At 42.2% G+C, this 24489-nt stretch overlaps 3 protein-coding genes across 5 annotated transcripts in view; 2 read left to right on the top strand and 1 right to left on the bottom strand.

The window, feature by feature from the left end:
- The first annotated feature begins 732 nt into the window (after positions 1–732).
- Positions 733–5302, top strand: nkrf (NFKB repressing factor). The gene is made up of 3 exons (XM_084352449.1): positions 733–1150; positions 1554–1679; positions 2273–5302. Exons 2-3 carry the CDS (start codon positions 1589–1591, stop codon positions 4561–4563), a joined length of 2382 nt encoding a protein of 793 aa, XP_084208575.1. The 5' UTR covers positions 733–1150; positions 1554–1588; the 3' UTR covers positions 4564–5302.
- Positions 5303–5348: 46 nt separating this feature from the next.
- ube2a (ubiquitin-conjugating enzyme E2A (RAD6 homolog)) lies at positions 5349–9409 on the bottom strand. Its single transcript, XM_084352450.1, has 6 exons — positions 9219–9409; positions 7848–7928; positions 7719–7744; positions 6760–6849; positions 6512–6600; positions 5349–6420 (listed from the first exon to the last, which is right to left on the bottom strand). The coding sequence occupies exons 1-6, from the start codon at positions 9260–9262 to the stop codon at positions 6292–6294; spliced, it is 459 nt and encodes a 152-aa protein (XP_084208576.1). The 5' UTR covers positions 9263–9409; the 3' UTR covers positions 5349–6291.
- A 1356-nt stretch (positions 9410–10765) lies between these two features.
- elf1 (E74-like ETS transcription factor 1) overlaps positions 10766–24489 on the top strand; it is a 43648-nt gene continuing 29924 nt past the window's right edge. Inside the window, exon 1 of one of the 3 annotated variants that reach the window (XM_084353314.1) lies at positions 10766–11531. The gene's annotated coding sequence lies outside the window, so the exon portion shown is untranslated. Of the gene's footprint in view, positions 11532–23213; positions 23448–24489 lie in introns of those variants that run through there. The other 2 variants (XM_084353316.1, XM_084353315.1) reach the window with 2 other exon arrangements.

The raw sequence follows: 24489 nt of genomic DNA on the forward strand, positions 1-24489 counted from the left end.
TGTGTGTGTACTTATGTACTTTTACTCAAGTAATATTGTTGAAACAGAACTTTTACTTGTAACTGACTATTTTTACAATGTGGTGCCTTTGCAAACGCCTCCATGTACAGTAAAGGGCAATAATAAGGTTACACTTGAAAACTAAGGTCAGGTCAAGTCATTTTCAGTGAATTTGACATTAAGTCCTATAACTGTGGATAATATTTTGCATATTTCTACTGTAAGATGTGTTATGAAATTCAAAAAGGTCATGATTATGAGATAGAAAGTCATAATAATTAGATGAAAGTTTCATAGATCCAACTTTTTAACTTACAATTATCACTATCTCCTGAGATAGACTTTTTAACTCATAATTTTGTATTTTTTTAAGCATAATTATGTCCTTTCATCTCATGATTTCGATCTTTTATCATGATTTTGTATTTTTTAGCATACTTATAGCTTTTTATCTCATGATTTTAACTTTTTATCTCACAATTTCATATTTTCTTTTAACTCATAATTACCTTTTAACTAATTTCTAGCATAAGTAAGACTTATTATCTCATAATCATGACTTACCATTAGGATTTTATTTTATTATTTTTTTAAATTTTTGTCATTATTTGATGAGTAACAGGCAGAAATGTGCTCCACGGGGTTGTGAGTTGTATCCAGCCTGTAGACCACATGTGCAGGTGAAGCCTGACTGGCAGCAGCCCACAGTGGTGAACTGTCCGGCAGCAAAGCATTGTGGGCCAGTGCGGTGTCAGACGCCATGATTTTACTGTAGCTGTACCAGAAAATGGATGCTTCCAGCTAGCTAGTTAGTTAGAGGGGTATCTGTAACTCCCAGGAGGTTTCACGCTGCGGTTTCAGCACCCTCGGCTCGGATACATCACTGAACGGATACGGACCCACATGTCGGTTTCCTCTGAGCGCGAGCCGGGTCCGGTAGAAACGGTACATGAGCAGGCTGGTTGCTGTTGGAAGTGGAGCTGGGTCAGCTAGCTGGCTAATGCTAGCAGCCACCAACGAGCTGCCAACGGTAGCTAGCTAAAAGAGGCTAGCACGATAATAATAGCCGGCTGATCATATAAATAAATGCACTGTGTGTGGCTCAGGTGAAGGACAGAGATAGAAATCGGACCAAAGGCTACACCTTAAGGTGAGATTATGATAAAATTAAATAACTGCACATTTAAATGCCGGTAAATGTGATGTTTAGCTTCTTGGACATGTTTGCTAACATTTAAGGGGTGGACTCAGTCGGCCTACTGCGTCACTCTGTAAAGGCCTTGTGTTTAATGACAATATGAAGCTGATTATCTCTCCTGTTTACCCATTTAATGTTCAGTAGTGTACAGCAATGTTCTGTCCAGTGACATTATCGGTATTTCAGTCCCTGCGTGCATGCTGCAGGCAGGTGGTGTTTGTTTTCCTGGGAATGTTTTGAGCCTCTATAGGCAGCATGGTGTATTAACACATTAGATGTTGTGTCTGTGTGTGTGTGTTGTTTTTTTTTATCCATTCACGTGATGTCTAACTTACATCTCTGGCCTCAATAACAGGTATGGCCCGGATTTGATTTGGACTGGTGCTGGTGATGGCAGAAGGGACTTGCACTGGCGAAATGCCCTCCTTTGACCTGAGTCCTAGTTCTGAAGCAAAAAAGAGACCCAATTCTTCTGATGGCAGTGAGTCTTCATCTGGGTCCTGTACTGTTTGTGTGTCACCACTGCATCCTCAGATCTAAATGTGTCCCAACATATTTTATATCATAGTTTTACAACTACTCTCAGGCGTATGCAAAGTTTAGGTGATTGAGCAAAAGGTTGATTTTCAAGCCTATTAATTACTTCTGACGATGTAATATTGTAAAAACTGGCCACAAATACTTTCAGCTGCAGATTTCATGCACTCCTGAGTATTTAAAGCAGCAGGACAGTGTATGTGGCGTTGACTCAAAACGAACTACAGTGTTCATCGTCATGAAGGAATGTGTCACCAGTGTGGCTCCTTTATGTGTTTGCAGCAGGTTTAGGACAACAGTGCAGCTCTGTGGCTCAGAGAAATAAGCTGTGTCAGTCTGCTTCACAGACAATACTTGTTAGTAGGATGGATCAGTGCATTGTTGGCTTTTTTAATGGGATTTGTTGAAAAATACAAACTTTAATCACATTAACCCTGTTGTGCCCATGTGAAATGATAATTGATTTATCTGTAAGTGCCCAAAGTCAAATTAGACATCCATTTTGCGTAACTGTTTACCTGTATCATCTTATTGCAGGAGACGAGCCCATGAGAAAAATGCCTGTGTCAAAATTTGGTTCAAGACCTCGATTTGAGCCGGTACACTTTGTCAGCGGTGGAAGCAGTGGAGGAGTCGGTGCCGATGAGAAGGAGAACGATAAGGAGCGCAGGAGGAGTGAGTTGTACGGTACGAGACAGAGGGACTCTGAACACTCCTCCTACAGCAGCGCCAGCAGACCGCAGGGCGGTACCTCCTCCCTGAGGCCTGCTTTTGACAGAGTCCCATCGTACAGTTCTGACTCTTGGGGTTCCCATAGAGATAGAGACAGAGACATTTTTTCAGGTAGTACAAGTGGGTTGGGTTATGGAGGACGTGGGTCCACTGGAAGCTTCATGACAAAAACACAGCAGGACTACTCGGCTAAGTATGAAGCCCACAGCTCTCGAAATTCAGATTCCTATTCTCAGCAGCACAGATATAATGGATACGGGGGAGGGAGCAGATCAGGAGGCAGGGACTCGGGACGTCAGGGTTTAGGGTACGGTCATCAAGACCGGCCGTCGTCCAGCAGGCCATTCTGCAGAGTCTACAACAGCCCGGGCAGGAGCAGTCCCACCACCTCTCAGTTGGGCTCATCGTCACAGCCTCAGCCTGTTGCTCAGTCAACATTGGATGAGAAGCAAAGGCTGATCGCCAATGTAGCGTCTGCGTTGGCTGTCGCTTTTAGGGACCCTATGTTCATGACTGGAAGTGAGTCGCCAAACTATAATTTCATGTTGAGCCGTAGCATTCAGGCCTGCAAGACGAATCCTGAGTATATATATGTCAACCTGAAGGACATACCTCAGGCCGACCTACCGAAGAACAGGAAAGTTCCCACAGATGGTTACGCCTGTGAACTGAGATGTCAGGGAGTGTATCTTGCCACAGGATACTCTGGTAGTAAAAATGGAGCGAGGGACCGGGCCTCTGAGCAGGCTGTAAAACTCTTCCTGAAACCAGTCGAGGTTCGTGTGGTGCAGCGTAAATACAGACACTCAATAGTCAACGACATAGTCGTGTGCCAGATGCACAGCCCGACCCCGGCCTTTTTACCTGCACTTCGCAACCCAGAGGATAAACCGACACCCAGCTCTAAGGGCCAATACGAGCCCGACAGACGGAAGCACTGGACGGAGTTCGTGGTTATGGACAATGCTCACGATGCCATCTGCATACTCAACAACTCTGCAGCGTTTAATCGGATGAAGATAGACTATAAGTTCGACCTGCTCCCCAACAGCAGCGCTTGGCTGTGCAGTGTTTTCCTGCAGGATGAGCTGGTGGCGCAGTCGACAGGCACTAAAAAGAGCTCAAAGCATGCAGCGGCTGAAGAGGCAGTGAGGAAACTTCGCATGAACCAGGCGCAGCGACAACAGCAGCAGCAGCAGCAACAGCAGCAACAAGAACAAGAACAACAACACCAGCAGCAGCAGCAGCAGCAACAATCACAATACTCCAGAGGAAATAATCAGTCAGATTATGGTGGACGCTTTGGACAACAGGTCGTAAAAAAGAAGCATCTGAGCGAGTTGGTCATCCTGGAAAACTCTGACAACGCAATCTGCATCATTAATGACACAGCTCAGTTTAACAAAGTCACTGCTGATTACAAGTTCACGGTTCTGCCAGATCATCGCTGGAGGTGTGAAGTTTACTTGGAAGGACAGTATGTGGCAGCAGGAATCGGGCCTAAAAAAATAGTGAAGCACATCGCAGCGGAGGAAGCACTAGCCACCTTGAGACAGACGCAGGCTGTGGTTAAATCCAACCTGAGGAAGGAGGGTCACAATGACGCCATATCCCGATCCCAGATCCTGGCTCGCTCCGGTGAGGAGGCCACGAGGCAGGAGATTAAGGAAGACAACATAGGAAACCAGCTCCTCCGCAAGATGGGCTGGAAAGGAGGCGGTCTGGGCCGAGATGGTGAAGGCATCGCAGAACCAATCAGAGTGAAGGAGCAGTTCTCCAGAGAGGGGTTGGGTATGGACATGGACAAAACAGGAAACCAGCTGAGCAAGCGCGACATCGAGGACATCATTCGTAACTATGCCAGTTCAGACCGTCAGGATGATCTGCGCTTCTCCACAGACCTCACCAACGACGAACGCAAGCAGATCCACCAGATATCTCAGAAATACGGCCTACGGAGCAAGTCGTACGGACAGGGACGGCAGCGGTTCCTCGTTGTCAGTCGCAAAGTGCACAAAGACCAGCTGATTGGTCAGCTTCTACAGGAAGGACAGGTGGGACGATACGAGCTCGTGAAACCTCAGGCCTCTCACTAATTTGCATGCAGAGCAAAATGGGGAAAAAAAAAAGACAAACATCTTTCATCGGTTTGGACGTCAGAACAAATCACACTCGAGTCTGTTTGTACTTGTGTGTGACAGATTTACAACAGGCATCATTAAATGAGACTCCTTCAGACATCACCTGTGGTTTCTGCATTCCTTCGCCATGTACTTTAGCTTTAGCAGGAGCTTCAGGATGAGTAATTTGTCTTCTCGGTCTCCTGCCATTCCACGTCCTATATTTGTTTCACTTTTGCACAAGCCTGTGTTCAGTGCTTCATGGTATCATGTCCTGATGATGCTCAAGTAATTTCATTATTTGAAAAAAAAAAAAAAAAAAAAAAAGGCTTTATGAGGTTATTTGTCAGCAAAATTCACCTTTTTTTTTGTTTTCGTGGCTATTTAAGGAACCTGGCAGAATATGCAGCTTCACACTGCTTGAACATTGTAGACGGTTGACTGAGGATTAAAGAGGCATTAACATCAAATCTGTAGCTAGGTGTACCCGTCTCACTGTAGTGATACATCTCTATTCAGCAATACCTGCAATGTTGTTGGCTCTTTTAAACACCTGGAGATCATTCTACAAGTACAAGCTGCATCCATGTCCAGAAAATCAAAGCTGTGATGTTTGTTAAATGTCAGATGTGTTGGTTTTATGTGAGTACAGTTAACTTGTCTGCTTGTTTTCACAGCTGTAATAACTGAATAAATTAAAGCTGATAACCATCAACAGGCTGATCAAGATGGATATTTTTGCACAAAGCAACAAAGACAACTGATGTATATTTATTTTATTTACAAGAAAATGTACAGTTTGTTACATGGGTTACCAGTGCAGAGTTTTATAATCTGAAAACAGACACCATGTTTTTTTTTTTTTAACAGTATAATCAGCCTATTATGACAGCTGATTTGCAAGATTGTAAAATAGCATAGAAATGTTGTCGGACAGCCTTTGAATGTCAGCGTTATGAAACGAAATGTAGCGCCCAAAAAGGGCACTAAATGTCTCGTTTCTGTGTTGACATGTATATATATTCACCAATAATCTAGAACATTTTAAAATAAAGGCATGGCTTTAGAAGTACATTTGAGAGAGAAATGACCCCCAAAGGCATCTGTTGAGCTCGCAACTTCTGAGAGGGATAAACGTCCACGCCTGGTTAATTTTTCGATCCCTCTGAAAGGCTTTCAAAAGGCAGAAAGAAAACAAAAACAAAAGGAGAGAGAGAGAGAGGCCACTGAAACAGGAGGAGGAACACCCATGAACAGTTTTGTTTTTTGTAGATATGAACTGTCGTAATCTACACAGCAAACCACACAGCAAGCACATCTAATTAACTGTCACTGTATCATCCGACCAGTTTACTTCAGGTGTAAATAAACAGGTAGAAAAGTGACGACTGAGAGACTGGCTATCGCCTTTTTTTTGTTGTTTTTTTTTTAAAAAGAAAAGAGTTGGGACATGTAGCAAGTAACCCGGATATAACAAGGTACATTAACTTTTAACAAACATACGCTATTGCCCGACAATAGCATTCGGCAGGAGTGAATGCCACAACACAACAGCATACAAACTTAGCAACAGTTAAGGGACAAATATACTGAGAAGGATTTTAAAGATGTGTCGTTTTATTTTCTGTGAGATCGGTTGTTTTCTTGATCGGTGGTTTCATGATTCTGGGCTGGACACTGTTCTTACTCGAACAACAACAGGGGTCAACAGTCACGCCAACTCTGTTCAACAATAGCAGAAACCCTCTTCTCGTACTCCCGCTTGTTTTCCTGGTACAGCTGGGCTGCTTGGCTGTTGGCTGGACTGTTTGGGTTTGGCTCATCCAGTAAAGACTTTAAATATACAACAGAGAATGTCAGCGGGTTAGGTTTCTAACGAAGTCATCGCATGTAGAAATGACCTTTAAATATTGTGTTAGCTCACCTGTATTGAAGTTAAGATTGAAGACACATCATAGGTTGGACTCCAACGATTCTGAAGTATATCTAAGCATATGCTGCCATCTGCATACACTGCAAGAAATCATGCAGAGTGTAAAGTTTTTTAGATGGATGATAAAGAAAACACGTCAGTTCTCAGATAAATAAAAGGATAAATGCAACAATATTTAAATGCTGAAATTAAATTGACAATTTAGGGCAATGATCCAGCCCTGGCAGTGACGTACATACCATTCGGATGAAACATTTTGGAGACAAATCGCACTGTTGGAGGTTTATTTGGATATTCCTCTGTGAATTCAATGGTAAGTTTGAAGGTTCCTGAAAGTAAAAAAAGTTATGACATAGTAAGGATTACAATACATTAACCAAACACAGTGTATGAGAAAATGCATCAGTTTGTCTTGCTGGTTGTTTTGGTGATATTTATGTGACACTGCATTTTCTTAGCCCCAGGTTAATAGTCGACCCTTCACACACAGACTGTTAATCTAAGCCAGAGGCTATCCTATTCAAACCGCACTTCTACTAGCCCTAGGTTAAATGTCTGTCGGAAAATACAAGTGCTTTGAAGTGATGGGTAAGCTTCTAGAAAGTTAGGTTACTACTCTGTTTACTTTATTATTGTAAATCAGCTAGTGTGAAGGAAATAATTCCTGTAGTTGGTCAGATATAAGAACTATATTCACAACAGTTGTTTTGACAGTGCACAGATGCTGAAGACGACAGTGAGGGAGTAACATCCAAAGTTTGCCTTCTTGGACAACTGGTGGACAAAATCCAGTGCGGTAAGTTAAAACAACACAACTCAAAAACACAGACTGCATTTGACCCATGAAGGAAACCTGATCTGTATTTGCAGTTTACTGGATAAAGAGTCTAACTTGATTAACTCTCAAGGCACCATCTAAAATCTACTCATCCTGACCACACTAAGGTTGGCAAAAGTATCGATACTCAAATACTTTTATCATACCACATGTTTAAGACAATACGATATTTCACATGTGGTATTGTGAATGTAACTTAACCATAAAACCCCAAACAAAACTATAATCACATTTCTAACCCACGGCTGCACAAAAATGTATTGGCTTTTGTTCAATCACTTTTTCTGTAACAGCATGTTGTTAATTTAAAGCAACAAAATGAAACTTAAGCTTAAACTTAAAGCGTAAGAAAGGACTTACCATCTTCAAAAGGTGTTCCCTCTGGGCTAAAAGAAAGGTAACACAGGATGTCAATCATTTGAAATAGTCACAAAAAACTGCTGACAAAATCTACAGCTTCATCACTTGTGTTAAAAAACAACAACTTACCCAAAAATGACAGCGTTCCACACCATGATATTGTTTTCTGATGGGGCCCCACTAACTCCAGCTGGAGGATCCTCTTGCAGCCTAACAGCAAAAGCACAGTGGTACCACAAAATCAATCAATCTTTATTTGTATAGCGCCAATTCTCAACAAAAGTCATCTCATGACACTTTGCAAATTGAGCAGGTCCAGACCAGACTCCTTGATTAATTTATTTACAAGAGCACTTGGGGACAGTGGTGAGGGAAAAAAACAGGCAGAAACCTTTGAGCAATGTAAAAAATATGGGTAATATTACTACTAGACATACTGTATTACACCATCAATGGCGCGTTTTATGCCCCATAGACAGAAGGGTAACCAGGTCAAAGTTGTATCACAGTTTGCAGATATTCCAGTGAAGAAAACTTCACCTAGATTTAAAGCTGGGTGGCATTAATTAATCTGGATTTGCTTAATTAATACAATGATATCTATCATACTATAACAATGTCGTAAAGTGGTAAAATGCTTGTCCACAGAGGACTGTTCTTCCACCCTCGTTAAAATTAACAATACTTCATAATCACATTCATAATGAATGTTTATTCAAGTTTACATGGTCCAAAAGTACTGTGATGATTGATGTTACCAGTGATCAGGTCTTGGACCACGTTATGATCAGTCCTGTTTGTATTTTTTAGTACATACTGCAGATCAGGGATAATGAACCATGTGTCATAGCCAACTGAGCTGAGTGTCTACAGGTTTTTAGTGACTGCATGGCAGATGGTTGCTTATCCTCAGGCTTAGATAGTGATCTATCAAGGCCCCGGGGATAGAAGCTCCCTTGATAAGCGTGTTTGGCCAGTGTAGATCCACCCAGATGTTTCATCTGGCTGTGAAGGGCCATCTGGTCAATGACTTCAACTGGTCTCTGAGAACCAGTTACACATGAAACCCCAAGAAATCATACATGAACAAAAGCCATTAACAGTTTCAGGGAAGGCTCGAGGAAAATGATTAATGTTACCTACGATAATAAAGTAGAAGGACACCTGATTGTTACCACATCTAAGAAAGTAAGTTACACAACATAAACGTTACTACTCCCGGCTACCTTGCTAACGCTGGTTTCACCGCCACCTACCAGTATCGGTAACGTTACCTGTCAATCGATTCACCGGTTTAACACCACCCCAAATTAACACAAAATACCCTAATCTAAGATAAATACACGATTATAATCCACCCGGTGTTAATAAATTTAAGTTGTGATGTTCCTTGATGGTGGCGTTGTAGTTCAGATCGACGTTTATGCTAACGCTTACAAGCTAGCCGGAGGTTGCTAATCTTAGCTAGAGCTACTTCTCTGTTGTTTTCTTTTCGCTTACCGTTTAAAATCTCTCATTAAACGTCGTCTTGCTGGAGTTGACATCCTGTTTAAACGGAAACCTAAGTCCTTAGCATAAACGTAAGCGGCCCAAGTGTACGTAAATATAGTTTTTATCGGTGTATTATTTAAACTCCAAGCTGGCTAGCCAACGATAGCTAGTTTGTCAAATATTTGGCTGCCTCTGCTAGTCTAAGGGCGATACCACTTCCACTTCGAAGAGGGCATTAACGTCGTCTGCCTGTAATTTGGTCGAGCCCTGTAGCCACATAAGCACACACTAACAGCTTCAATGAACGTATTACTGTCGAATATACCTGTATGTTCGTGTAAATTAATTTCAGCTCGTTGTTAATATAGATATAGTATTTTTATATAATTGAATGGTCCCCGTCTTTACACTTGTATCATTCCAGCGACAATTACGTCATATGTTTAGCACCCATATTTAGTTTGTTCCGAGCAGAAGCTAAAGATCGTGTATTTTAAAGGATTTATCCTCCTCTTGTTCCACATATTCATCAATTTCTAAATCAGTTTGTCGATTAATGCAATATATATTCAATAAATGACTTTAGGTACAGTCAGTGAGTGATACTAATACCGGGAATTGATGGCTGACATCTTGTTTTAAATGTACAGTAACACTGAAAGACCACCAGATGGTAACATTTCTTAGCTAAGCGTTGAAAAATATGCCAGAAAATTGCTGTAGAAATGTAACTTGTGACCACTATGGCAGCAACATTTGATGTAAAATCATTATCACTAAAATAATCACAAAATGTTTGAGTGAACATTTCTGTATTTCGTCTCTTGCAGCAGAAAAAAAACAATAACAAAGTACAATCAAAGCAGATAACAGTGAAATCAACTGTACAGCCACATAAAGGATAAATAAACAGTGACAGATATTTTTTTTTAAAAAGATACAAATTGAAAAAAAAATTGTAAACAGTAAGAAAATACAGCATGCAGGTTAACGTAAAATGAATTATGCTGAGGATACTGTTTTAATGAATAACCAATTGAAAGCCTGGAGGTGAGGTTTTGTTTTAGAAAACTTATATTTATGCATGTAAAACTTATGCCAAAAATATGACGAAGTTAATTAGAAAACATTCTTCCTCATATTCTTTTATTTCTCTGTTAATCAGTTATACAGAATATTATATATATGTATATAAGTATCTCGCCACAGCTTACGAGCACGTGTACATTTCCAGAACAGATGAATAACAGTCTCAGTTTGTGGGTCGCCGGAGCCACAGCTTAAATTAACGTCATTTTTTAATTTAATCAAGAAAGACCGTCATAAATAATAACTGAGAAAAACAAATGTAGTAGTACTGATGAATAAATTAACTTCCTCTCACAAAGCAAGCACCAGTCCCATATGGTCTAGCGGTTAGGATTCCTGGTTTTCACCCAGGCGGCCCGGGTTCGACTCCCGGTATGGGAACGACTCTTTTTGCGTATATAAGCAGAGATATATCCTTTACACACCAACTACCATATACATACATACGCATAACATAGTCCCTCCTTTCAGCGCAAGTTATTTTTGACCAATGACGCGTGCTATTTGATGCCGCTTCCTCAACACACGCTCATCATTTCCAGAGAATCGTACTTGTAACCCCGCCCGTCGAGGAGTTTATCCTCACTTGCTCTCCTCTCGCAGGGGCTTGGACATTCCCGGAAGATGCCTATTTCCCCCCACTTACATCTCCCTGTTGCTCGCGCTCATCGTAGTCTGACGTAGTACGGGAGACAAACAAACAAACAAACAAACAAAAAAAACAACACTCGACGTCACTTTTCTTTTCACTTTTAATCTGAAACGCCACACCTGTGCGCGCGTAACGGTTTATTTACGCACCGCTGTCATTCGTCGTTGCTTAGATACCGGTGTCGTTACTCATGGCGGGCACACCTCACAACTTTTTCTCTCTTTAGGGGTCTTTCAGCCCCCTTTTTTAACCTGTTTTTTTTTTTTTTTGCTCTCACTTACCACCACACCAGAGGCTCCGCAGCTCAGCCCCTGGAGCCGGGCCAATCATTTCCCAGGAAAATGTGACTGCTAGGAATTCCCCACGCATCAGCCCCTGACCGTCGGAGAAAACTGCAACCTTGTGTGTCAGGAAGCACACGGAGGGTAAAGTGACTGACCCCGGTGACTGTGCGATGATGTAGCAGAGCTGTAGTGCCGTGTTGTCTGGAGGATAATAATGTTTCACTAACGTCGCCTTGTTTCGTGAGGACAGCCGCTGACCTGCCTGTGTACAGCCCGGGGAATAATGCTCTGCTGAGGGTGAGTCTGTTTTAAAAAACATGTGCCTGCTTTCCTGGAAGTGTCTTGTTGAGTCATGTTCAGTTTTTTTTTTACCTCTTTTTGGGGCTTTTTTTCAGGACTTTTTAAAAAGAAATGTCATGATACACCCTAATGTAGGATATTATAGAGCAGCAGGCATTTTGTATTGTATTGTCTACTCTTAGAAATTGATTAAAGGGATGACTGAGCTCATATGATGCAGCTCTGCTCCATAGATTTGTGTGACTCCCCCATTGTGTCAGTCAGCCGGCATGTGACTGCACTGATGGTGTGTGTGTGTGTGTGTGTGTGTGTGTGTTTCAGAGATGCCCCCTTTGACAATGTCATAGCTACAACTGCTACAATCATCCATTTCTACGCATCATATTGTAGTCATAATTAAAAAGAGGAGTCCCAGGGCTGCTCTTAGTACTTATTTGTGTTTTACTACAGTGATTATAACAGTTATAGCACTCATTTAGTCAGGATTAACTCTTGACCCCCAGTCAGTGATGCCTGGTGTGGCATTGTCTAGCAAACATGGATAATGTAATATTCCTGTATTTCCCAAAACAACTTGAAAATGGGTTTTAGCTGCCTCAGACTAGAGTTAATTGGTATTCAAGCAGAAATGATTAGCCGATTAATCCTTTAGTCCATTGACAATTAATGGCAGCAAATTTTGATAATGATAATTTGCTAATTAATTTTTTTAAACAAAAGTGCCAAAAGACTAGTTGCAGCCTCTTAAATGTTTTTTTTTGCTATTTTTTTACACTTCAGTGATTGTAGACATATTATCTTTTTGTTTCAGACTTTCCATCTGTGTATAATAATACTGTAATAAGATTTTATTCCTTTTTAAAAGTTATTTGTCATTATATTATAGTATATTATAGTTCTACTTAACATTTTTATTTGAACATTTGCTCTTTCTTGCTCAGAGTTAGATGAGAAGATTTATAACTACTCTCACGTCTGTGCAATAAATAAGAAGCTAAAGCCAGTTAGCTAAATTTAGCATAAAGAAAGTTAACCCAAAACCTGCCTTAGCCATTAAACAATGACATATGTAATGTGTTAATCAGTGAGCCTTACAGCTGCTGTTGAAACTGATTTATTTCTACCTTTGTTTAGCCGTTTCCAGTCTTTATGCTAAACTAAGCTAACTGGCTTCAGGCTGCAGCTCCATACTGAACAGCGAGGCACAGGAGTGGTATCAATCTTCTCAGCAAAGTATTTGCTTCACAGCGAGTACGAGTATTTTTCCCAAGATGGACATCTTTTGAGTTAGATGAAAGATTTCAATAAGACACTCGTTAGTTTATACTCTGCTGAAGAAGCTGAAGTCTTCCAGATCTCAGGGAAAGTAAGAAAAAAAGCAGGATCTGATGTTTTGTCTGTATCACACAAGCTCAGCCTCAATATGTGGCTCTGTCTCCGGTTTGTCTTTGGCTGTGCAAAATAAGCATCTAAAATATGTCAGCTTGGGCTCTGTGAAGTTAATGAGACTTTACAGACCTCTTTAAATGCCTATTTGGCATAAAGTAATTAAAAAAGTAGACTCCACAGTTCGTCACTCTTCCTACATTGCCCAATTTCTATAAGCACATGTCTGCAGCGCTTTACAAACTAGTTTTTTTTCTGAATAGTTGATCAACCCTTCTCTGTGGCAAGTCTAAATGTTTGCCAGATGTTTACATTTTTGGGCTAAGATGCTTGTATCATGGGACGGCCAAACACGGCCTGATTGGTCGGCTGCGGTTGCTCCCTTTGGAGGAGGCGGCGGTGACGCAGGGAGAAGGGGAGAGTTACGAGTCTTTGCAGCTCGTCGGTCCCACTGGAGACGAGGCCAGCTGGACCCACCCACCCTTCGCCCACCCTGTCTCCCCTCCCCGACAGTCTCCCTATGGTGGGAACGCTGGCAGAGGCCTCGTGGATAATTGGAAACTTCTATCCACTGAAAGCAATTATCCAGAACACGACTTTCCAAATATACTCCAGCGTGGAGTCGTCTTGTTTGTTTCAAGCATGTGCCCTTGTTTTAGAAACATCCTGCCATGCTTCTGCCCACGCATCCAGCCTCTCTTTGCCTGTTTCCTCTCTGCTTTGATAGCCTTAATGCTGCACAGGCTTCGACCGATGTGGTCAGTTGTGTGTGTGTGTTGTTTGTGCACGCTGCAGATATCTTTCTTATCTTATGACAGTGATGTCACCGTCAGCAGTCTTAGCAGCTGAGGAGTGTGGTGATGATGATGATGACGACCAAGGACAACAATGGGGAGCTGTCCTGTGCTGCTCTCCCTTTGGTAGCGAGGAGCTCCTCAGACATCAGACACTTGCCCAAGATGTGCTCGCCTGCATTAATGGGCTGCTCGATATTGATTTGGCTACACAAAAAGAAGATCTGAGCTTTTATCCTATTTAGAAAGCAGCACTCCAGTTTCACTAAAGCTTTCAGAGTGGCCTCGCCAGAGACGGGAATCCAGCAGCTTTTTTCTTTTGCAAGTTGGCTTATGTGGTAATCTGTAAAAAACAGGTTTACCTCCCCTGTAAACAGCGTTCAGAAACATTTCAGGCATTATGTTGTTTTTACCAAGAGATTACCTGGTCGCTTACTGGTGCGACCTTAAAAAAGAGCGCGATGAACTCTCCGAGGACACCATGTTTACATAACCACCCTCTCTTAGGTGTAAATTAATTTGGTGCCTTTCAAATAACCACAAGATGGCAATGTTCATATGCTTTGACTAAACAAACAATCATGCGAGATGGCTGAAGCCTCAAATGACTTGCACAAATGCAGGAACTGACTTGTGAAAAGAGAAATAAAACTGTTGAACTTCCCCTTTTTTACATGCAGAAAAATACCCCATGTTGGCTTGTGTGCTGTTGAGGGTTTGCAGGGGAACTGCTGTGTGCAAAGTTCCCTAATTGTACGCTGCTGTTTCACCACCGCAGGCCTGTGATACCTGAATATCACCTTGTCGGACATGTTCGATTGCTATGCAGCGGCAGCGGCATTCAGGAGTTAACGGCTGCCACTGGACGTGACGTCAGAGAGTAATTAGAGACGAGGGAAATTCCACCTGTAACCTCATTCTGCCGCTCTCAAGCATGTGACTTGGACGAGTCATCGCGCCTTAGTTTCTCCATGAATCTGCACATTGTCGTGATGTAATAACAGGATTGCAGCTGAGCTATTTTTAGCATGTAAAAGAGGCCGAGTGGACTTTGTGTTTGAAGTCTGTAAGTGTTATAAATGCGTCAGTAAAGGTTAAGTTAGTAAAGGAGGTGGACACATTCACAAAAGGAGCTAATTCTGATGGATCATTATAATGGTGGATGTTATTTTTGTGTTTCTTGTGTCTGTACAGCCAATAAGGAGCTAAAGCCTAGCTGCCAGTTAGCTGAGCTTAGCATAAAGACAGCTAGCCCGTCCAAAGGTAACAGAATCTGCCTGTAAACCCACAAACATTAAACAGGGACATATGTAATGTGAGCTTTATAGGTACTGGTAAACTGATTTATTTTTACCTTTGGACAGAGCCACACTAGCTGTTTCCATCGTTTTCCAGTCTTTATGCTATGCTAAGCTAACCGACTGATTTAGATTTAGATTTTAATCTTTTTTTTATGGTTATTTTCATATATTTTCGTATATTATAGTTCTACTTTTTGGGGAAATTATCTGATTACCTTTCTTGCCAACAGTTAGATGAGAAGATTGATACCCCTGTTATGTCTGTACAGTAAATAAGAAGCAAAAGCCAGTTAGCTAAACCTAGCATAAAGAAAGCTAGCCTGTCCAGAGGTACCAAAATCTGTATTAATCATTAAACCATGACATATGTAATGTGTTAATTAGTGAGCTTCATAGGTACTGATAGACTAGATAGATTTATTTTTTACCTTTGGACAAAGCCAGGCTAGCAGCAGATGGAGTTAGCAGCAGTTAGCGGCTACTCAGATGATATGCTACCCCTTATTTGTTTTGAGTATGAATTAGCAAATCCTTCCATAATGCACCTTTAAAATGAAGGCTTTCACATAAGACATTAGTTCAAACTCAGCTGGAAAAGCTGAGGTCCCTCAGATACGAGGGAAAGTAAGAAAAATGTGATGATGTGGTGTTTTTAGCCTCAACGTGTCTCTGTGTGCAGGGACTCAGAGATGAATCGGAGGATATAGTGTCCACTCTGTGGCCTCATGTTGACATCATGACATTAGCTAACCGTATTACTTTGATATTTCTATGGTCACATAAGCACACTGGTGTAGTCGGCTGCATCACTGATGTATGAGTAATTACATTAAAGACTGATGTCTTGCTCTGTAATGTTCTATAGGCTGCTGTAGTTTCTCACAAAAATAGAAACTGGCTTCGTTTGCAACTTTGCTGCGTAATGACATTTCACCCTGTCATTTCTCATGTCTCTAACGAGGTAGCAGCGAGAGGTTCAAGGAGGCCTTTCATGAGTCAGCTCAGCCGGTGGTGCTCGGATTCAAACTTAAGCTTCGCCCGAAGAAGCCAAATGATCTTTCCTCATTTCTACTTTCAGCAAAACTCTTTCAACTAGTGTGACTAATATAAATGATGACAGAGTCGACACCAGTCACAGGCAGCTCTGGCAGCTCATCACATCTGCTGAGGGGCAGTTGTCTGTCGTCACCATCAGTAAAGTTTGTCTTTTTTTTTTTGGTTTGTTTTGGGTTTATTTCAGAGTGACAGGCAGTCCGCGGGCTTGTTGAATTATTTAGCCGCACGCAGCCAATGGGTATTATAATCTAGGCTCTGAGTGACAGAGCAATATGCTCTTAGGGCCTCGTGGCATTTTATTAATAATGAGCTTGAGATAAACTCGAGCACTCGGGTGAGAAGCTGCTGGTTGTTTGCTGCAGCCCTGAACAAGCATGTTCTCAGCCCTGAATTAGCTGGTGTGATACATACGGACTTGTCACAACCTCAGTGATCGTGCATGATAAGAGGTCTGTTTGAGAAACAGCAGTTATGTGGTGAGTGACGTGACGTAGCAGTGACGCTCTCTGCTGGTATCTGACTGAAGGTAGCAGTTACGGCCCGTAGAGGTCACATGTGGAGGATCTGGATTGTTGGCCTGCTCTCTATATTTGATTAATTAATGTATTGTCTGTATTTAATCATTAATGGGTCTGTAATGTAATGTGGATCTAGTAGAAGTGGACTTAATGCCACAGCATTACATCCACTGCTGCTTTACTACAACACATAGTACACATACTGTTCACTACAAAAGCTCGTCAGCTCTGTGTCTATGGGAACTCGATATAAGCCCCCAGTATATGCAAGACTTTGTGCATGGAGCAATTTAATTTGCCTCAACAGCTAGCTGTATTTTGCAAGAAGCTCTAAAATCCCATCGCATGCTACTTGGCTAGCTCAAGCACTCAACATTGGACAGACTCTGTTAGCAACCAGCTGGCGGTGAACATAGTGAAGCATTTAGCAGCTCAAGAGACGGCGATTTCCCTCAGGAGGTGGTGAAGAGCGAAACGGAGCTACAGTGAGACTGAATATTGGACCTGGAGTCATCAAATGGCCAGAAAATGACTTTCTGGATGTGCAAAATGCAGCAAATGTTTGCTAACAACTTCTCTTTATCAACTTAAAAGGTGAGGATATCTTACAATTACTCAGCATTCAGCAGGTAGAAGCAGAGTATGAGCTAATTCTTACATGGTGCACCTTTAAAGCTGCGTTACTCTGTCATCATGCAGAGCGGTGCGACAGGTGTGACGTGGAAGAGAGGTTGAGAATGAGCTGCTCAGCTTCAGTTTCCTTGTCAGTTTTTCCATGAAGTATCAAGCAGCACCCCGAGGAGACCGGGTCTGACCGGGAGCCCGAGTCAATAGCATCTTTTCAAGAAGCCATTTGCGAGTCTGCAACGGTTCATGTTACGCATTAGTCTGAGCACAGTCGGGTAAACTGAATACTATATCTGCTAGCGGCCTGTGGTCTGTGCATCAAAGTCTGATCAGAGGCGCTGATGAATCACTCACATAGGTTTGGATGAGCTGCTGCATGCTGAATGTGTTGTCTTCATAGCTGAACACCTACACAGCGCTTTGTCAGGTCTCTAAGTCTGCGGTCAGGCTCAGTCACCACAGTGAATCATCTGCCGGGTCAGCACAGGATGGTCACCGTCCGTTTTCTCAGCGCCGTGAGCTGTCGGCTTATTGAGCAAGCTAGATTATCACAACAACAAAGTCTGACCCCGACCAGCTGGCGTGTTTTTAACCCGAAATAACTCTGATATTTACATATCACCTTGGTTTCCTTCAATCTTTCACGACCGTCCAGACCTGACAGATGTTTTCTGAGTATTTTCTCCTCCAGTAAATCTTTCTCCATCTCAGTGGGGTTAATTACGCTGCCTTGCTGCCCTTTTGTTTACCTCATTCTGCGTCTCTGGCGGGGTGCACTTCTGTCCCGTTAGCTGGCCTCCGACAGCCTCGGCTGAAAGCTTACCTGCTCTGTATTTGAGCGACGAGAGCCGCCATCGGATGACCTCCAAGCTACACAAATAATTCTGCATGTCCTCCAAAAGGCTGCCATATCTCATCCTGTCAAGGACTGTTTTCAAAACGTTTGTGAGGTTGTACGAGTCTACAGTCCTCCGACATAACTCTTTACTGAGTGATATGAATTGCGAGTGCAGCTCTGAGTGGAGCGGGTTTGCCTGGTACAGATTTGTTGGGAATGTTCGGATAAAATGTGGCTTATAAATCAATTTCAAGCGGCAGGAAAATGTATGCAAACAGTTTCTGTGTGAGGGCTCCATGTGCGACCCTGTCATCAGGCTGTGACGGTGTTAAAATGTGATCCTAGCAGTTAAAAATGACAAACATTTCTATAAACAAGCGAGCGATCAATAATCTAGTGTCCCTGTTTTGGGTCGAGGGGGATCACTGACACAGGCCTTAACCACAGCAGCCTCTGAGTGCTCTGCCCTTTAATGGGGACTTACCACAGAGAATGGGTGTTTTTGAGGCCGGCGTCTGTTGTGGTTGGCTTCTGTTATCCACAGCGAGCACAAAAGAGTAACCGGTGACCCTCTTCTCCAATTCTTGGAAAGGAAGAGGTGTGTCTTTTCTCTGCACCGATCACACATCAAGGCATATTTTTAATACACCATCATTGTCGGAGTAAAGCAATAACACAATGCACTGACTGTGTGAGACAGGCTTTTTTGTGTGTATTACGCTGTGGGCTGAATTTAATTGTATCCCACTGACATGTCATGAAGCACCAGCAATTTAAACATCTTCACTTTTATTGCTTTTCCCCAGAGCGTGGACGTGATTGGTTGTGTAAATCTGGGTGAGTTTGCACTCAATGTTACAGGAGATAATTGGAAGTCTTAGGAGAGAGTGATTGCAAACTGTTTTTTTTGGGTAAAATACACAATAACATATTATTCACATGCCGCTCACGAGGCTGTACAGTTTAGTCTAGATTTGAGGCCGTGAGTGTGTCTCTCAGAAACACGGTAAACCAAAGACTAAAGAGTGAGTCGGATTTAATAAAGTCCAAACTTTGAAACTGTGACTTTCCAACAACCTTGTTTTGTTTTTGCCCAAACATGTAAGATGAGTGTGTATATACAGCATGTTTATCCATCCTGAGAGAAAGATCCCTCCTCTCTCACTCTACCTGGAGTTACTTTGAGTGGATTTCTTCCTCATGAGGACCAAGCGTCCGTCGCACAGATTGATTGTTGTGTGATTTTGGTCTGTGAGAACAAACTAACTGGACTTTGGCGTGTTTCAGACTCGAGATCAACCTATAACCTTTGCTAACTTTTTCTGCACTACATTTATTTGATACAAGTTGGCTATCAATAAAGGCGAACTGCAAAATATCTGTTTTGTACCTTTGTTTAACTGAACCGCCCGGGATTGCAAACGTGCATAAAACACACAAAATCTTTGGAAAATGTGTTTTTATTCAGTAACAAATAACAACAACAATAAGTCCTTACAAATTAACGCACTTCGTCCGTCCATCTCGGCTGAGTCCTTCACGAGTCGCGCTCTCTCCTCGTCCTCGTCGTTTTTTTTCTGGAGCCCAAAAAATGGTATTCAAGGCAGAACTAATATCGACAATCGGAAAATATATCAGATCTGATTAATGCTAGTCACAAGTTGCTAGAGCTAGTTTTCGCCCTTGTTTATGTGGGACTTAAATAAAATATGGGCTTTGAGGCCTTCGACCGCTGTGGTTATGCAGAACTAGCAAAAACAACCAAACAAACAAAAGAGTAACCAGTGACCTGTTTTCCATTCTCAGGCTGCAAAGGAAAGGTGTGTCCTTGCAGTTTGACTGCACTGATCACACATCAAGGCGTATTTTTTTTAATACACCACCATTGTAGGAATAAAGCACAGACACAATGCACTGACTGTGAGACGGGCTAACAATCATTTTATAAAGCAAACAAATCCTCATGTGTTTTCAGGGTTCTTATATTTACTTGCTAACAGACTTGTTTATTTGTTTGTTTGGTTTTCTTTGCAATCAGCACATTCAGCACAAATTAACACCAGCAGATATGTTGGACTGATTCCAGGCTTGTTTAACTCGCAGTCACAATGTTGACTTGAACTTGTTTTACATGTATGAGTCTGGATCTCCAGCTGACACTTGTATTTAGGCTAAATTATAGCTCCTGTGCGGGCAGAGCTTCTCCCTCTGCCTTCCTCAGAAAGACCTTAACAGGAAGGACTCTCGGTTAATTCACGTTACTGTAGTTCCTCTAAACAATAACAACAAGGACAATAGTCCATCTGGCTTAGGAGATACCGGCACTTCGAGGAATAAATGTGCTCCTTAGTATTCACTGGAGGAGACTCGTGGAGTGTTTTTAATGGCAGCTTCACCCTCTCGTACATTTGTTTGCTCCTTTTTCTAAGAGAGGGAAATGTTTTTGGGACACAGCTGATTACCTACAATTAGCGGTGGCACAGTTTCATTACAGGTTTCTTAACAAATTAGTAAAGAATATGCTGAATTTAGAGAAGCAGTCCTGCAGCTCTCGAGCGACTCCTCAGCTTATTGCAAGAGTTTCCTTTCTGTTTCCTTTTTTTTTCTATTCTGCTAAGAAAGAGTTGGTAGTGGTGACGTTGTGGCACCTCTCACTGCAACAACTGATTGATAACATCTCTAACACTGACGGGAATTTAATGAATGCACGCAGCTCTCCTTTAGACCTCACATACTGTTTGGTTGTTGCACAGAGATTCAAACGTGTTTTCGTAATGTTTACATACTTTGTCCTGGATTTTAGCAGCGCTGCAGAGCATCAGCCTTCGGAGTTTGTATCAGAAAATGTGAAGTTTTCCTCCGAGAGGCTTCGGGGTGTTGTGTAGACACTATTTCCAAAAGGGGGGTTGATAAATGGAGCTTGTTTGGTGTAACTTTCCCTCACAGCGAGGCTATCAATTTGCTCTGAAGCAAACAGCTGCCTTCTACTCTGAACGGAGGCCAGGAAGAATTAATGTGATGATGAGAGCACTCGACGGAGACTGAGAGGGTGATTTGGGGGTCCGTGACAAACAGACTCAATTCAGTTGCAATTGAGTTTAATGGATTTGTTTTTAACAATATCAATCACCGAATCCTGTGTTAGTTTATGTTTGTGTTGCTTCCCAACAATCCCAATCCAAGCCGGGTTTTAGTTAAACATTTGACTTGTGCTCGGTTAAATATAGCTCAGGGGCTTTTCAGTGGAAAACATAAATGTGCAGACAAGAGTGTGAAGACTGAGCGTTCAACCCTCACCACAGACCACCGCTTCCTGTTTGCTCGAGTGTCATTTTTGATAAAGATACGTATCAAGCCTCAGCTTGTATCTGTGAACACTGAGCTAAACAAGATAAGTGCAATGATGACATTTAGTCATTTTCTCAAGTCACTACAATTTTGAGTCATTTGTACATTTTCTGCTACTTTATATTTCCACTGCACCAAACTCTGGAGGCAAAACCTTTACTTTTTACTTTACTACTTTTATATGATGACTTTAGTTTCTAGTCACGTAGCAGGTTGCATACTGCATCGGAGACAAATTAGCACATATATTTATACATTTAGATAAAATAATCAGAAAAATGCTGAATATCAGATCTGATAATCGGCCAGGCAAACAATTGGTTGATATACATACATGTACATATCTGCGTAGTTTACTTTTACTTACACATTTATTGCCAGAAAACTACTTTTGTTACTTAAGTGCAGTTAATATCGGATACTTTAAGACTTTTACTTAAAGGAAAGGTTCACCCAAACATGAAAATTCAGTGTTTTCATCCACAAAACATTTCTGTAGCTTCACAGCAAAACAGCGTTACAGTAGTCTCCTAAACAATTGAAAGTAGGTGGGGACTTGTTTTAAAATGTATAAGAAGAACTGAGAAAACCGCACAGAATGGCTCCATACAGTTTGTCTGGGTGTAATCCAAGTTTCCAGAAACCTTGAGATCCCAAACTGCTTTGAAAGGACGTTTTTAGGCTGAAGTCTTCCCGGTAGCTGCATGGCGGCGCGGTGGTTAGCACTCTTGCCTCCCAGCAAAAAAAGGTCCTGGGAACAAATCCCGCTGGGGCAGGGGCTTTCTGCATGTCCTCCACATGCGTAGGTTTCAAAACATAATAGGTTACTGACTGACTAGATGACTAGGAAAGGTACCAGCTCCCCCCGAGATGGGTTAAATGCTGGGTACCAGTTTCACTATGTTGTCCACCACTCCTTTAAGTGCTATTTGTATCGGTGACTTTCACTTTGACGCTGACACTGGATATGTGTCAGTGAAGTGACCCGGCCCACCTACTGCAGCTGCTCTCAGACACTTTTTGCTGATTATAACACCTTAAATGTAGGATGTGAGACATGAATACCTAGCTGCTGGAGTTTAACTGATGATGAAAATGTTCTCAACAGGAGCTTTTCTGTGATCATGATCACTGAATCTTGAAGCGGAGGAGGAGGAGGGGGAGGAAGAGAGACTTGTTGGGCCTCTGTGGTGAAGCACTTGCTCATAGCTAAACGCAATCGACTTTACAGTTTCATTTCTTTGTACCTCCCACTGCTACCGAGTTGTTTTATGGGGCTTTCTGCAGGGAGAACGACTCCCCCACAAGTCAGCAGCCTGACAGGCTCTCCGGCACTGCTAATAGACTCACAATTCATTGTAAATGTTTTAATGGGACACAAAGAGATGTGAACTTACTTCTGAGCTGCCACACAGATCTTAATCACCAGGCCTGGCCTATATTGTGTGGTCAAAGTCTAAAGTAAGCACATACCTGTCCAACTGTTTACCTACACCTCCAGCACTCCTCCGCCTCTGCAGGCGAAACCCGTCTATCGTCTTTCATGCTGTTTGAGGTGTGGCCCTCTGGTTGGACCTCTCTGCTCTCCCCTCCCCCGCCGGGGCCTCGTCCAATCGCCGCCACGCGAACAACTCACCTGAATGCATTTGCATTTAGGGCAGATACTCGTCGCTGATTGGCCAGGTGAAAGCTCTCTGCCTCAGGGCTCCCCTACCAATGGCGACAGTGCTACGTGACTCATAGGGAGAGGACAAGTTGCTCCACTACACTTCTCCTTTTTCTGCTTCATACAGCAGCCATTGCATTGTCTGTTTTTTTTTTCTCCTCCTCCTCTCCAGTTTTGTTTTGTCGCTGTGAGAACGAAGTGTGGGGCTGGCCAGCGGTCCACACCTTCAGACAGCTTTGTCCCCCTCTGAATGCACCTTGGATTATCCCCCGTTTCCACTTTTGTTGTCTGTTTTCCTCTTGATTTTCATTGGTTACTGAGATCGACACTTGTTCGGTTGCTATTATGGACCTTGTCACCCGAATCCTGTGTCTTTGAGGTTAGTGATGAACCGTTCTCCTCCTCCTCTTCACTCTTGTTTTGATGGTTCTCGTCAGTAGAAACAAACGGCTTCAAATAGAAGTTTAACACTTTTAAATCAATATTTCTGTATTTTGTGTTCATTGTATTCGTAGGTGTACAGGCAGCTAGTTAAGTCGCCATCATGTGCACCATTAGCGTACTTGACATGTAAAGGTTTTTGGTTACATCTCTTTTTCTTCTTCTTCTAACATCTTTCACGCCCACTTCTATATCAAATTTGTTCAAGGAAACAAAAAAAGAGTACTTAATACTACATATTAAGCTTTTGTGTTGGGTTGCACATCTCAAATCATGTTTCTCTACCTCTGTTGACACTTTCTGTGACTTCACAATGTGTGAGATCGAGCAACAGGTTGGAGATTTTGTGTTCGTCACGTTGAGAACTGATGTGAACGATCTCTTCTGATAGTTGCTTTTCTTTTATGAATTGTTGCCTTATATGGTATGCTGAAGCAAGGGCGGGAACAGTGTTTTGCAAGCCCCTGGACCAAGCCCACATGTGTTTTTCATGGTGTGGTAATCGGTAATTACACATCGTGTTGATTTTTGATCCATGATTGCTTTCCACAGATGATACAGTTGTTATTTAAATGCTCCATTGGTTGACAGGAGAGGGAAAAAAAACCCTGCTGTGGTTTTATTTGCTGTTGTTGCTCTCCACAGTCTTGTGCACATGCAGCGCCTCATGCATCAAAACCATCAGTGTGTCAGAACAGAGTGAAGCTCATCTTGTAAAGTAAAGTCCCACAAGGTCGTCATTTCAATTCACAGGAAGTTTGAACCAACAGCCTTCTGCTTCCTCTTTTATGCCCGTATTCGTTGACCTTCCCTCAAGTCTGGTTTTCTTCCCATCAGCCAGTTAAATTATTCTGCTAAATGCTGTTGAGAGCCTGTTTCTAAAAGTTGCTCAGTGCAGCAGAGATAAAAGCGCACTTCCTGTTTCACCAGAAATCTACTCTGCCCTTTTTTTTTTTTTGTACCACACAATTGTGCACATA

This window comes from Pagrus pagrus (assembly GCF_965226575.1).
Source record: "Pagrus pagrus genome assembly, chromosome: 5".
Classification (NCBI taxonomy): Eukaryota; Metazoa; Chordata; class Actinopteri; order Spariformes; family Sparidae; genus Pagrus; species Pagrus pagrus.

Bases quoted from the DNA above. Each gene is read 5' to 3' on its own strand.
- ube2a (XM_084352450.1), bottom strand. From the start codon at position 9,262: ATGTCAACTCCAGCAAGACGACGTTTAATGAGAGATTTTAAACG. The intron at 6,601-6,759 runs GTATGTACGTCA...GATTTCTTGCAG, and splicing joins CAAAATGTTTCATCCGAATG to TGTATGCAGATGGCAGCATA. The intron at 6,421-6,511 runs GTGAGCTAACAC...GTATATTTAAAG, and splicing joins CAATCTTAACTTCAATACAG to TCTTTACTGGATGAGCCAAA.
- nkrf (XM_084352449.1), top strand. From the start codon at position 1,589: ATGGCAGAAGGGACTTGCACTGGCGAAATGCCCTCCTTTGACCTGAGT. The intron at 1,680-2,272 runs GTGAGTCTTCAT...ATCTTATTGCAG, and splicing joins ACCCAATTCTTCTGATGGCA to GAGACGAGCCCATGAGAAAA.